Below are 13,839 nucleotides of genomic sequence, written 5' to 3'. Positions count from 1 at the left end.
TGCCTCCTTATTTTCAAGCAGGGTGTTTGCTGAATCATGGTATAGGTATGATTTAACATTGGCAAGTACTGGGTTTGTCAGGATAAAATGAAACGGGATAAGCACAAGGAAAATCCTAGAGCAGAACGTGCTTCAGTCTGCTTTACACCAGACACTGGAAGAGGAATTCACCTTTCAGCAGGACAATAACCTACAACACAAGGCCAAATCTACACTGGAGTTGCTTACCAAGAAGACAGTGAATGTTCCTAAGTGGCAGAGTTAGTATTTCAAGCAGATCTAAATCAAAACTATGGCAAGACTAGAACATTTGCTCTCTAGCCATGATCCCCAACATTGACAGAGCTTGAAGAATTTTTGAAAGATTAATAGGCAAATATTACACAATCCAGGTGTGCAAAGCTCTTAGAGACTTACCCAAGAAGACTAACAGCTGTAATTGCTGCCAAAGGTGTTTCTAACATGTATGGACTCAGGGAGCTGAATACTTATGCAACTACTATATTTTAGTTATAACATTTTTATGAATCTTTAAAACATTTTAGAATTGTTCTTCCAATGTCAATTTTAAATCCATTTTAATACCACTTTGTAAAACAATGAAATGTGAAGAAATCCAAGTGGTCTGAATACTTTTGCAAAGCACTGTGTGTGTGTGTGTATGTGTGTATGTATGTATGTATGTATATATGTATATATGTGTATGTGTATTTTTTTTCTATACATACACACTACCGGTCAAAGGTTTTAGAACACCTACTCATTCATTTCTTTAGGGTTTTTATTTTCTTTTTACTATTTTCTACATTGTAGAATAACAGTGAAGACATCAAAACTATCAAATAACACATATGGAATCATGTAGTAACCAAAAAAGTGTTAAACAAATCAAAATATATTTTATATTTGAGATTCTTCAAATATCCACCCTTTGCCTTGATGACAGCTTTGCACATTCTTGGCTTTCTCTCAACCAGCTTCATGAGGTAGTCACCTGGAATGCATTGCAATTAACAGGTGTGCCTTCTTAAAAGTTAATTTGTGGAATTTCTTTCCTTAATCCGTTTGAGTCAATCAGCTGTGTTGTGGGACTGTCATTTGTTTTTCAACAGGGCAATGACCCAACACACTTCCAGGCTGTGTAAGGGCTATTTTACCAAGAAGAAGAATAGTGTGGCTATTTGCAGAATCTCAAATACAAAATATATTTGTTTTAACACTTTTTCGGTTACTACATGATTCCATGTGTTATTTCATAGTTTTGATGACTTCACTATTATTCTACAATGTAGAAAATAGTAAAAATAAAGAATACTCTTGAAAGAGTAGGTGTTCTAAAACTTTTGACCGGTAGTGTATATGGACCAAATACAGGGGATTTTGGGTAAAAACAAAACTATTATAAAGCTTGACCCTTTTTTTAAGGTATGTTGCAGTCCCAGTGAGTCTGTGGTGATTCTGTTTGGCTTGAGTGACACTTTCACAGCCGCCCCAACACCCACTTCCACAAACTGTGTGTGCTTGCTTGATGTCACCTGCTTCACACCAACACACAGAAAACAGGAAACCACACTTGCTGCTTTTCAATGAAACTCACATCATACAAGTGTTCATTTTAACCTACTAATAAAATAGTTTTACTGCTATGCTATTCGATTACACCTGCATTCTTACAGTGGTCCATTGTGTCATTCATTCAGTGATAGCTGTCTCTTCATGGACTATCATGATTTGCAATATGGAATTATTAGCTAGCTTCAACGTAAGATACCGTATGGCAGTGTTAGTTGCCTTTCATCAAGAATGGAGTTAATCTCAACAACAGGTATGTATTCTCACACACACACACCCATCTTGAATCCATTAAGCTGTCCCATGTTTTCGAAGATCTCCCTTGCCCTTCCTGTCTTCTCTTAGCAGCCTTCAATGTGTTGATGATGCGTTTTGCTTAGAGAATGGGAGTCATACACATTCTCACCTCAGTTTCCCCAGCCTTCACAGAACAGTGGTTGTGTCCCAAATGGCACCCTATTCCCTAATAAAGTGCACTAAAGAGGGAATCGGGTGCCATTTGGGACGCAGAGGATGTCTGTTTTTGTCTTTCATCTAGTAATATGTAAGCTGTTTTATAAGATGTTGCCAGTGTGTTGTCTGGGGAGCTAGGTTTAAAATCAAATCAATACTGTTTTGATGTTCAACACAATACCTTATATTTCTCAAATGGTACCCTGAAACCTACATACAGGTAACAGACAAAATAATGGAAACACTTGAGTAAATGAGGAATACAAAGTACAGTGTATTGAGAGCAGGTGTGTCCACACAGTTTTAGTTCCTGAGTTAATTAACCAATTAACATCCCATGCCAAGGTGCATTGAAGCTACTTTGGCTCATGGCGGCCCAATGCCCTATATTAAGACACTTTGTGTTTCCTTTATTTTGGCAGTTACCTGTAGTGCACTAGTTAAATAGTTGTACTTCTATGTCTGAACAGAGCCTTACAGGCCCTGGACAAAAGTAGTGCACTAAATAAGGAATAGGGTGCCATTTGTGATTTAACCGAGGTTGTATTGTCCCTCTCAGCACTGGGCTGATGTGTTATCTTCAGATGCCGTGCATCCGTGCCACTGTCTGAAACTGGTGGCACAGATGGTGGTAGACTGGCAACAGTGAGCAGAAGGGGTTACAGCTGTTTATTATGCCCTGGCCTGCGGCAGAAGGTGAAGTGCGTGTTTGTTCATGGGCAGAACGACAGATTTTTACCTTGTCAGTTCGGGGATTTGATCTTGCAACTTTTAAATTAACTAGGCCAGCGCTCTAACCACTAGCTTACCATGCCGCGCCAAAAGGAGGTTAGTTGATTTACAGAAGCTTCGGTGCATTTCTTTGAGAGTAGTTACATGATCGGTGAAAGCTGTCACTGTTTAGCAACAAGAAAGCAGAAAGAACAGGTTCCTCGTAGCAGTTTACCGTCCGGTTTGTTTTGCGTAAGAACCCTTATCCTCTCAAAAGAAATGTTTCTAAAATAAAGAAATAATACACAGACCTACTCCTTATCTTACATTTTCTGTGGTATTTTTGCACATTGTCGTGAAACGTTTTGTAACAGAAGCGTTTATTTTTTGACAGGCTCAGTTTGTCCGTTTTCCTCCATTTGGTGCCTAGTGAATATAACCCTGCATTTTACGACATTGGCTTACCGGCACTGTAGCTACATTTTGTCCTTCCCTCAGCTGTGGCAGCCATTTCTCCCTCACTCTGCAGCTCGAGACTTTCTTTTTTCTTCTCACCTGAAGGTTGATTGAAGCGGTGGCTGAGCATTTGCAAGTAGTGCAGTTGCTAGTTGACACTGTGGCTTTGTCCTTGTGGCTGGGTGACCTGTGTGTGTTGAGATGTGCTGATGAGTGGAGGAGATTAGCATACCCTCCACTGTGGTAGAGCTGACCAAATCAGGCCCCAGGCTCAATACCGGAATTATCACATCACTGTTGTTTAAAACGCTAACACTTCCTGATAAGGCCTGACATTCAATTGAGTTAGGCTATTACACATTTTGCCCTCAGTGGGAAAAATTATACATTTAATGTCAGAAAAGCAGCTTGAATTTTGTCTTTTTGCTTTTTAATAACTGCTTGAGCCAGGGGCAAATTACAGCTTTGGTATGAAAACGTAATCATAATTAATGTAGGGTTTGAATTTAGAGATTTTCTCAGGCGGGTAAGAAGTATTTTTCCATGGTGCAATAGCTCCTCCTGCTGACTGAAATCTGCCATTGCATTTCTTTGTTAAACTCAATAGAGTCGTGTTTTTTTCCCCCCTTATATTATTAATAATTGAAGATGCATTTATTACAAATGAATTATGTATGTTGTATACAACAAATGTTGAAAGGCCTAAAGGCAAGCCTGAAGACTGAGTGTAGCCTAAACCTTCCTCTCTCGCTGTGTTGTAGAATATGTGTCTGGCACTAGGTGGCACTGTTTCTACATTAACAGGAGATGATGACATCACAGTTCTTTTCTACCTTCTCCAGGTCAACTGTTTTGTTCTTTTTATACTTGTATTACTTGACTGCAGCAAACAACTTGTATTTAGTTAATGTAAGGTGAAATGTATTCCAGCTTAGTAACAGGTAGGCTATTTTATTTTTCGTGCTTTTTAAATATCCTGGGACCAAAGTCAAAATCACACAGAATTGTAGCATGTACTGATGATATATCCAACTACACACTCTGTAACCCAAATGTCTGACATGGCAGTATATATTATTTCTTCATCTTAAGGGTGTGTATGCATTATTAATGTGGCTAGCACAGTTTAAGGTAGATTCTAGGGTGCGTGTCAAATTACACTCAATTTCCTATATAGTGTACTACTCTCTTTGCATTAGTCTCGCTTTGTGGTGACTAGCCCTACTGGTTTAAATACCATAACTAGGTGGAATGAGCAATGACATAATACTACTATCCATGTCTCAACCCACAAGCCACTTTATGGGCAAGTTGCCAGCACCTCCTTGAGCCCAGGAGGATTCTATTGGTCTTGCAGTTGGTCATGCTGTTAACTTCCTCAAAGCTAAAAATGTGAAAAATGAACACCAGCAAGCTTTTATGATTGAAAACTGAAAGGTTGAGTGATTTTGAGCGCTCAGGTGGATCTCACGCTCATCCATCACTAATGACAGATCATGTTTTGATTTCCTGTCCCGGGGCCACAAAATGGCTTCCTAGTTGCAGTAGGGGGCATCCTGTTTGAATTGCATTCCGTGCGACTGTCCCCGCCAGCATCAACCCCATGGCTGCCGGCTGCTTTATGAAAGATTGAGGAGATGGAAGCGAACACTGGAAACAACCCAGCTGTTGCCTAACCCTGTTTAAACAAGGGCACAGACATTGCCTACGTCGCAAATGGCATCCTATTCCCTATACAGTGCACTAATTATACAGGAAATAGGGTACCATTTGCGACCTAGTCACTATATGTGTGCTCAGCAGTGGTGTCACCTCAGCAGATCACTGCTGCTGTCCGTCTGCCCAGGATATATATTAAAACATGAGGTGGGAGAGACTATGGGAGGAGATATGCAGACTTTTGCATTGATAATAGTCGATTACGTTTGATGGGGGTCGGAGGTTGAAGCCCAAACAACGGTGTGTAGACTTCTCCTGAGCAGTCAAATCAAATCAAATCCAGGCCTACGTAAGGTTTGGCCAACACACATGAGATTTCAATTGTGTTTCTCTCTGAGAATAGCAGTGAGTGGTTTGTTTACACGTGTGATATTTTGTAGCTAAAGCTAATGTGTCAGCCTATTCATGATGAAAGACAAAAAAAATGCCCTATTACCAGGCTATACAAAATGAAATACAAATGTATTTTAGAGTATAGGCTAGAGCTAGACCAATTATGTACCAAAGACATCTAAAGTGTTTTCTTTGTTTTTCTGCCGTGCATAATATGCGGTAGACTATTTATTGTATAATGACACAATCATTATTTTGATCCTGTTTTTTTTTAAATGTTTTGGCTCATGTACAGTTGAAGTCGGAAGTTTGCATACACTTAGGTTGGAGTCATTAAAACTCGTTTTTCAACCACTCCACAAATTTCTTGTTAACAAACTATAGTTCTGGCAAGTCGGTTAGGACATCTACTTTGTGCATGACACAAGTCATTTTTCCAACAATTGTTTGCAGACAGATTATTTAATTTATAATTCACTGTATCACAATTCCAGTGGGTCAGAAGTTTACATACACTAAGTTGACTGTGCCTTTAAACAGCTTGGAAATTTCCAGAAAATGATGTCATGGCTTTAGAAGCTTCTGATAGGCTAATTGACATAATTTGAGTCAATTGGAGGTGTACCTGTGGATGTATTTCAAGGCCTACCTTCAAACTCAGTGCCTCTTTGCTTGACATCATGGGAAAATCAAAAGAAATCAGCGAAGACCTCAGAAAAATAATTGTAAACCGGCTCAAGTCTGGTTCATCCTTGGGAGCAATTTCCCTAAGCCTGATGGTACCACGGTCATCTGTACAAACAACAGTACACAAGTATAAACACCATGGGACCACGCAGCTGTCATACCGCTCAGGAAGGAGACGGGTTCCGTCTCCTAGAGATAAACGTACTTTGGTGCGAAAAGTGCAAATCAATTACAGAACAACAGCAAAGGACCTTGTGAAGATGCTGGAGGAAACAGGTACAAAAGTATCTATATCAACATTAAAACAAGTGCTATATCGACTGAACCTGAAAGGCCTCTCAGCAAGGAAGAAGCCACTGCTCCAAAACCGCCATAAAAAAGCCAGACTACGGTTTGCAACTGCATATGGGGACAAAAATACTTTTTGGAGAAATGTCCTCTGGTCTAATAAAACAAAAATAGAACTGTTTGGCCATAATGACCATCATTATGTTTGGAGGAAAAAGGAGGAGGCTTGCAAGCCGAAGAACACCATCCCAACCGTGAAGCACAGGGGTGGCAGCATCATGTAGTGGGGGTGCTTTGCTGCAGGAGGGGCTAGTGCACTTCACAAAATAGATGGCATCATGAGGTAGGAAAATGATGTGGATATATTGAATCACCATCTCAAGACATCAGTCAGGAAGCTAAAGCTTGGTCGCAAATGCATCTTCCAAATGGACAATGACCCCAAGCATACTTCCAAAATTGTGGCAAAATGGCTTAAGGACTACAAAGTCAAGGTATTAGAGTGGCCATCACGAAGCCCTAACCTCAAACCTGTAGAAAATATGTGGGCAGAACTGAAAAAGCGTGTGTGAGCAAGGATGCCTACAACCTGATTCAGTGACACCAGCTCTGTCAGGAGGAATGGGCCATAATTCACCCAACTTATTGCGGGAAGCTTGTGGAAGGCTACCCGAAATGTTTGACCCAAGTTAAACAATTTAAAGGCAATGCTACCAAATACTAATTGAGTGTATGCAAACTTCTTACCCACTGCGAATGTGATAAAAGAAATAAAAGCTGAAATAAATCATTCTTCTATTATTCTGACATTTCACATTCTTAAAATAAAGTGGTGATCCTAACTGACCTAAGACAGGGAATTTTACCAGGATTAAATGTCAGGAATTGTGAAAAACGGAGTTTAAATGTATTTGGCTAAGGTGTATGTAAACTTCCAACTTCAACTGTATCGGCGTGTGCTATGCATAAGCTCTAATATGTGTATGGATGTGTTGAATGAATCGTCACCGTAGAGAGCGCTGTCCATTTTGTGTTCGGCGTTGAAACAACATCCACGACGACCGTGTTCCACTCAGTTTCAACCTGTTGAACGTTTCTTCAAATTGATCAATAACAGTGAGGTGAGTTTTTAAAGCAAAATGCTGTTTCGATGACAGGTTTTCTGATCTGGTTTTTCGATTACATTCGAATTGATGTCAGAGTGGTTAGAGGGACGACAGAGCGCTGAGTACCAGGCCATTAGGACCTGATGATCGTCACCGAGTTGGGTACTAGCAACACATAACCAGAGTGCGTGAGAGGAGATTACCGTGACTCAACGGTCACGTGGAATTTTACTGCGGTCATGACTCATGACTGCCAGTGTGGCGGTAGTACGGTCACTGCAACAGCCTTAGACAGCACATGAGATTGGTTTAAATTGTGTTTCTCTCTGAGAATAGCAATGACTGGTTTATTTAGTTTTTGCAGGTGTTTGTGTGTGCGGGCATGGTTTGTGTGCGCTCGGGGTGTGTGCGCTCGGTGTGTGTGCGCACGGTGTGTGTGTATGCGCTGTGTGTGTGTGTGTCAGGTGTCTGGATGTTGTCAGTCAAACAGCCTATAAATAGACCTGTACACACAGGACTGAAACAAAACAAATGACAAGCACCCTTCAGACAATAGCTCTAAATGTATGCATGGAGAAGCGGGAACGTCTGTTCTGTAGTACCAATGAAGTCTTTGATGGGGAAATAAAAGGCAGCCTTTATAATTATTAAAAGAGCTCATTGTCGTCATTGTTCTTTTGATATTGTTTTGTTGAAATTCATTAAATGATAATGGATTACACTGCTCTGTGGGGCGGGAGTCTTATCGCAGAGGTAACCACCTCCATAATACAATCAAATGTTGATCCACAGAACAGGGACATATTGACAATGTGCCGCCACAGCCTTGGATTCTCACAAGGTAACATGCAATTACGCTCCATTCCTCCAACGCAAAACTGATTAGATCTTCAGGCAGTCTGCAAAAGGGAATAATCACTTGGATTAGTGGTCTTTCAAATCTGGAAGGAGCCAGGGGAAGGCCTTACCGAAACTGTAAACCACCAATTGTGATTGTTATTCCACCCAGGGGGATTATCACTCTGTGGTGTCAATCCTCCATTTGGGAGGATTGGCAGCATTTAAAAGACTATTGCGCCGGCTGGCCTATCGCGACATAGACTGCAAATTTGCCAGGGTCTCAATTGCTGACTTCATGGTAACAAGAAGTCTATTCATCCAGTTGAAAACTGCATCTCAAATGGAACCCTATTCCCTATGTAGTGCACTACTTCTGATTAGGGCTTGGTCAAAAGTAATGCACTATACAGGGAATAGGGTGCCATTTGAGAGAAAGACAGTCTCACCGTGCTGTTTCCTTTGTCTCAGACAAGGCTTATCACAGCCTGAGTGAGGACCGGCTTATCCGATTCTCCACCACCTTTCAACATCCTTGCCACCTGTTTTTTTTTTCTCTGCCATGTCTGCAAAAGGGATACGATTTGGAGCTAGATAACTATGGAAGTGGCGCTTCAACAACTACTTAGATTGAATAATTAGTGAGAGAGAGAGGTCCTCCAAGGCAATTTTTTTCAATGCAGTTTATATCCAGTGCAGCACTCTGGCCTGCTCTTATTCCAAGCAAGTTGGGCAGTGTGTCACTGTGTCGTCCCTAAGCACATCCACTGGTTTGAAATGTCACTCGAATGACATGTGATTTGTTAAAGGCTTGACTGTTGGATATGATGGAAGGATGATGGAGGGGGTTTGAAAGCTGGTGCAGATCTCTCGCTAAATGAAAACCGGTTCGGCACGAGAGAGCATCTGGCTCCTTTCTTCTCTACCCCCCCCGTAATTACAAAACACAATGGCGACAAAATCAGCCCGTATAATCTCAATGCATAATAAGTCTCCCCTCGTCCCATATACGCTGCCACTAATTCAATATAAATGTAAATTACCAAGGGAAAATGCATTTTTATTTACATGACTAATCACAATAAAACAAACCCACATGAAATATGAATGAAGTCTATGGTTGCGGTATGAAAGGGTTGCTGCAGCCAGAGGGGATGTTTGAAGATATTTGCGTTTTATCCTCTTTGTTTTTCTGGCACAGCTACAGAGGTTTGACTCACACTTATGTTCTCTGTAGACAACATGTCATGAGAGGAGCTTCTTGTTCTCACTTTGATTGTGTTCTTTGTGTCAAGGATGTCAAATGGTACTTAAACATCTCTATTCTGACCAGTCCCTATTCAATGAGCACAACAGATGATGCCTATAATTGTGCTGTGTGATTAATACTGGTCAACACTCGGGCTTCATTTTGCGACATAAAGGAGATGCTCCCTCCACACAATCATAAGTCAAAGGTATAAAATGGTTTGGACAGCTCAGATTCATCCACTTCTCCATGGGTGTCCTTTTTGATCTGATTCTCCCGGAGAATCATGTTGCCCTTCGTGGGGAAAAAACTCGGAGGAGTCAGAGCTCTGCAAAGTAAAGATAGTTTTAGGTTTACAGATGTGTGTTCTGTTTGTGTAGCTCATGGGGATGTGTGAAACTTCATCCTCAGCCTGAAGTGTTGACACTTGTGCACCGAATAGTTAACTTTCGGTGCCACCGACTCCTCAGATGCTTCTGAAAGGAGGTTTACGTGTGCTTGTAAGACAGAAGTCCTGGGTTGGAGCCTCGGCGTGAGTCGATTCAGGAGAAAGTGGTACTCACTAAGCAAGCAGAGTAATGTCCTTTAACTAAACTGACTACCCCCACAGGTTTGGAAGAGGAGGACTGGCGACAGAACGCTATCCCTGGTCCCCCCTCCCACCAACGCTACCTGAGGAACACCTCACAGAACCCCCTGGAGGAAGACGAGGAGTGCGGCCTACAGAGCCTGGGACTCGCCAGAGGTGTGTCCCCCAACCTAGTGTTCTCTCCTGGGGAGAAAACGTCTGCTGTGTGGAGGCCGCATAGAGAGACCCAGGAACAGGCCGGTTGTGAAATGTTTTGATGCAAATGTGCTTACATAAAGGTCATTGGTAGCTGTGAGCTGTCTAGAGACTAAGGACAGGTGTTCTAGAGTAGACTGTAAAGCACTTTGTTATAACTGCTGATGCACAAAGGGCTTATCAAGTACATAAGAACAGTGGTGGAAAAGTACCCAAACTGTCGTACTTGAATAAAAGTTAAGATACCTTTAATAGAAAATGACTCAAGTAAAAGTGAAAGACACTCAGTGAAATACTACTTGAGTAAAAGTTAAGATACCTTTAATAGAAAATGATTTGAGTAAAAGTGAAATACTCCTTGAGTAAAAGTCTAAAAGTATTTGTTTTTAAATATACGTATCAAAGTAAGTATAAATCATTTTTTATTACTTATGAAGCAAACCAGATGGCCCCATTTTCTTGTTTAAAAAAAAAAATGTACGGATAGCACACTTACACTAGTGAGTCCACCAGATCAGAGGCAGTAGGGATGACCAGGGATGTTCTCTTGATACGTTTGTGAATTGGACTATTTTCCTTTCCTGCTAAGCATTCAAAATGTAACAAGTATCATATGTATCATATATGTATCATATATCATATATAGTATATATATATATATATATATATATATATATATATATATATATATATATATATATATATATATATATATATAGTATATATATATATATATATATATATATATGTATATATATATATACAGTGGGGAGAACAAGTATTTGATACACTGCCGATTTTGCAGGTTTTCCTACTTACAAAGCATGTAGAGGTCTGTAATTTTTATCATAGGTACACTTCAACTGTGAGAGACGGAATCTAAAACAAAAATCCAGAAAATCACATTGTATGATTTTTAAATAATTAATTTGCATTTTATTGCATGACATAAGTATTTGATCACCTACCAACCAGTAAGAATTCCGGCTCTCACAGACCTGTTAGTTTTTCTTTAAGAAGCCCTCCTGTTCTCCACTCATTACCTGTATTAACTGCACCTGTTTGAACTCGTTACCTGTATAAAAGACACCTGTCCACACACAATCAAACAGATTCCAACCTCTCCACAATGGCCAAGACCAGAGAGCTGTGTAAGGACATCAGGGATAAAATTGTAGACCTGCACAAGGCTGGGATGGGCTACAGGACAATAGGCAAGCAGCTTGGTGAGAAGGAAACAACTGTTGGCGCAATTATTAGAAAATGGAAGAAGTTCAAGATGACGGTCAATCACCCTCGGTCTGGGGCTCCATGCAAGATGTCACCTCGTGGGGCATCAATGATCATGAGGAAGGTGAGGGATCAGCCCAGAACTACACGTATATAGTATCATATATGGGTGTCAGGGAAAATGTATGGAGTAAAAAGTATGTACATTATTTTCATTAAGAATGTTATGAAGTCAAAGTCAAAGTTGTCAAAAATATAAATAGTAAAGTACAGTACAGATACTGTACCTCCAAAAAGTACTTAAGTAGTACTTTAAAGTATTTTTACTTAAGTATTTTACACCACAGCGTTTGAAATTTGAATAAGACATTTTCAAGAGGTTTGTAATAACTACGGATTCTGCTGAGACTGAAAGGGACGAATATTTATATTTAATTCAAACTTTTACGTTGTTGATGAATTTAGAACAGCAGTCTCTAAAATGGTTGACTGTAGACTACACGTAAGGTGGTGTTTGTTTCGTATGGATTAATCAACGGCCGCCAAGCTAAGCTTTGTTTAAAGACAAGCTAACACCTTAATAATGCCGGCTAATTGGTTGCTGTTGTAGCGGGTGGCTAAACAAAGGGCCAGTGACAAAGGCAGCAATGTTTGACTGGTTGAGTTCAACATTGAGGGGAATGAGTTCATTAGAGGGCTCTGTTGTTCTGCAGTGTAATGACTCCGGGTCAAAGGTCATCCTCTGTTTTCCTCCAGGGATCACGGGGTCAAACACAAAAGCCCTGCAATTATCTCACACACACTGACACACAGGGGTTGTAATGAGGCCTCCATTGTTGCTGGGGGTGGACTGAGGGTGGATTTGAGCAAATTCACCGTTTTTAAGATAAGCAGAGTTTGCAATTTTACCAGGGCATTGTTTAAGCTTTGCCTGATGAGTTATAATGCCAATAATTAAGGTTTGAGGGAAAAAAATCGAGAAGTGTGGATATACATTCTGCTGAGGTAAGTGGCATGCAATTTTCTGTCGATTATTACCCAATAGAATATTGTCGTTTGCCCTCCCTGTCGTTTGACAAGCATTTCTCCGTAGGACACATGGACACTAAGAGGAAGAAATATCCCTGGAGACAGGAGGCGGAGCTCAAAAAGAAGAGAACACCTCGATTGGCTCCTCGAATTGGTGCCTTGTTCTAAAGCACCGCCTTTTGCCTGTCCTTCAATGTATGTGTCACCCGGAGGGGAAGAGCATCAGTAGACGTGGCATTAACAGGACTCAGCCATAGGGATATTAAAATCAGGAAACTTTCCCAAAATTCCCAGGTTTTTCCTTAAGTTCCGGTTCCAAGATTCCTGGAATGAAGAGGGACTGAGAATGACATTTCTGGAAAAAAAGTTACCGGAATTTTGCAAACCTACTTAACCATCTGCATTGATCATGCCAGCCCACCACCACCACCCCATCACTGTGCCAGGTCTCCCCTTCTCTATCAACTGCTCAGCGCAAGCAGCAAATCTTATTAGATGTCTTTTATGGAAGACATTAGACTTTCTCAAGATCTGTTTTCTCTACCAACAGTTCCTCTGTTTTCTCCTCATGGCTCCTCTGCAGTTTATTTATCGTTTTTCCCCCCCAGATGTAAATAGAGAGGAGCAGATCTGTTTTTCATTATTTTTTCGTTCATCACAAATAAATGGTTGGCCGGGAGGACCTTAGCATGAGCATGCGCACGTGCTGTCATAATTGGTCTCCTCTGAATGGAATGCTCAATATTTCATCAAATGTACTTTCAGAAATGTTTCTAGTTCGTTTTTTTAAAGGGATCTGAAGGGTCGAAGTAAATCTAATGGGTGTGAATGGTCTGGAAGAGCCTGCAACAGTAGTGCAATGATGTCAGAGACGCTGATGGCCATTTAGGTATAGGTGGGTCTTTAAACCTTTAAAGATAGAGTTTATAGAAATGATTTAAGTGAATTTGGGTGAACTGTCTCTTTAAAGACCAATATGAGGTTAGAGAGAGAAGTGTCCGGAGAGATCACAGAACTTGGCTTAAAGAGCAAAAAGGAAAGAAGATGGAGTTTCAAAAGCACTGGGCGTAAAGCACTTTGTGACACCTGCTGATGTAAAAAGGGGCTTTATAAAAATGCATCTGATTGATGCAGAAAACATACAGGAATATACTGTAGCTTTTGTCTGCGCTGAGGGAAATATTCTTGTTATCTACACCAAAGAGAATAGTAATAGCAAAGTAAAGACGTGCCGTATTGGGGCAGTCTCTTACCCCTTCATGTACAATAGCTACCTTTCCCCCCTCTAGCATCGTTCTACTGTAATTTGAATTGGGCTCATATAACTGCACGAGTAGCCGTCTCTCTTTCTAGCCTCTCACAAAGGGTTGTCACTTGGTTTTTAC

At 40.7% G+C, this 13,839-nt stretch overlaps 1 protein-coding gene across 5 annotated transcripts in view; it reads left to right on the top strand.

The window, feature by feature from the left end:
- The window catches only part of LOC139583571 (dnaJ homolog subfamily B member 6-like), a 75,610-nt gene extending 62,137 nt beyond the window's left edge, over positions 1-13,473 (top strand). For all 5 annotated transcript variants that reach the window (XM_071414802.1, XM_071414798.1, XM_071414801.1 and 2 more), the window contains exons 9-10: positions 10,022-10,156; positions 12,519-13,473. In XM_071414802.1, coding sequence (XP_071270903.1) covers positions 10,022-10,156; positions 12,519-12,622 — 239 coding nt within the window. In that variant the 3' untranslated portion in view covers positions 12,623-13,473. The remainder of the gene's footprint in view (positions 1-10,021; positions 10,157-12,518) is intronic.
- The last annotated feature ends 366 nt before the right edge of the window (positions 13,474-13,839 follow it).

Source organism: Salvelinus alpinus, chromosome 8, assembly GCF_045679555.1.
Source record: "Salvelinus alpinus chromosome 8, SLU_Salpinus.1, whole genome shotgun sequence".
In the NCBI taxonomy this organism is placed as follows: Eukaryota; Metazoa; Chordata; class Actinopteri; order Salmoniformes; family Salmonidae; genus Salvelinus; species Salvelinus alpinus.
Note: the sequence above shows the minus strand (reverse complement) of the source record. Positions and strands in the feature narration are given on the sequence as shown.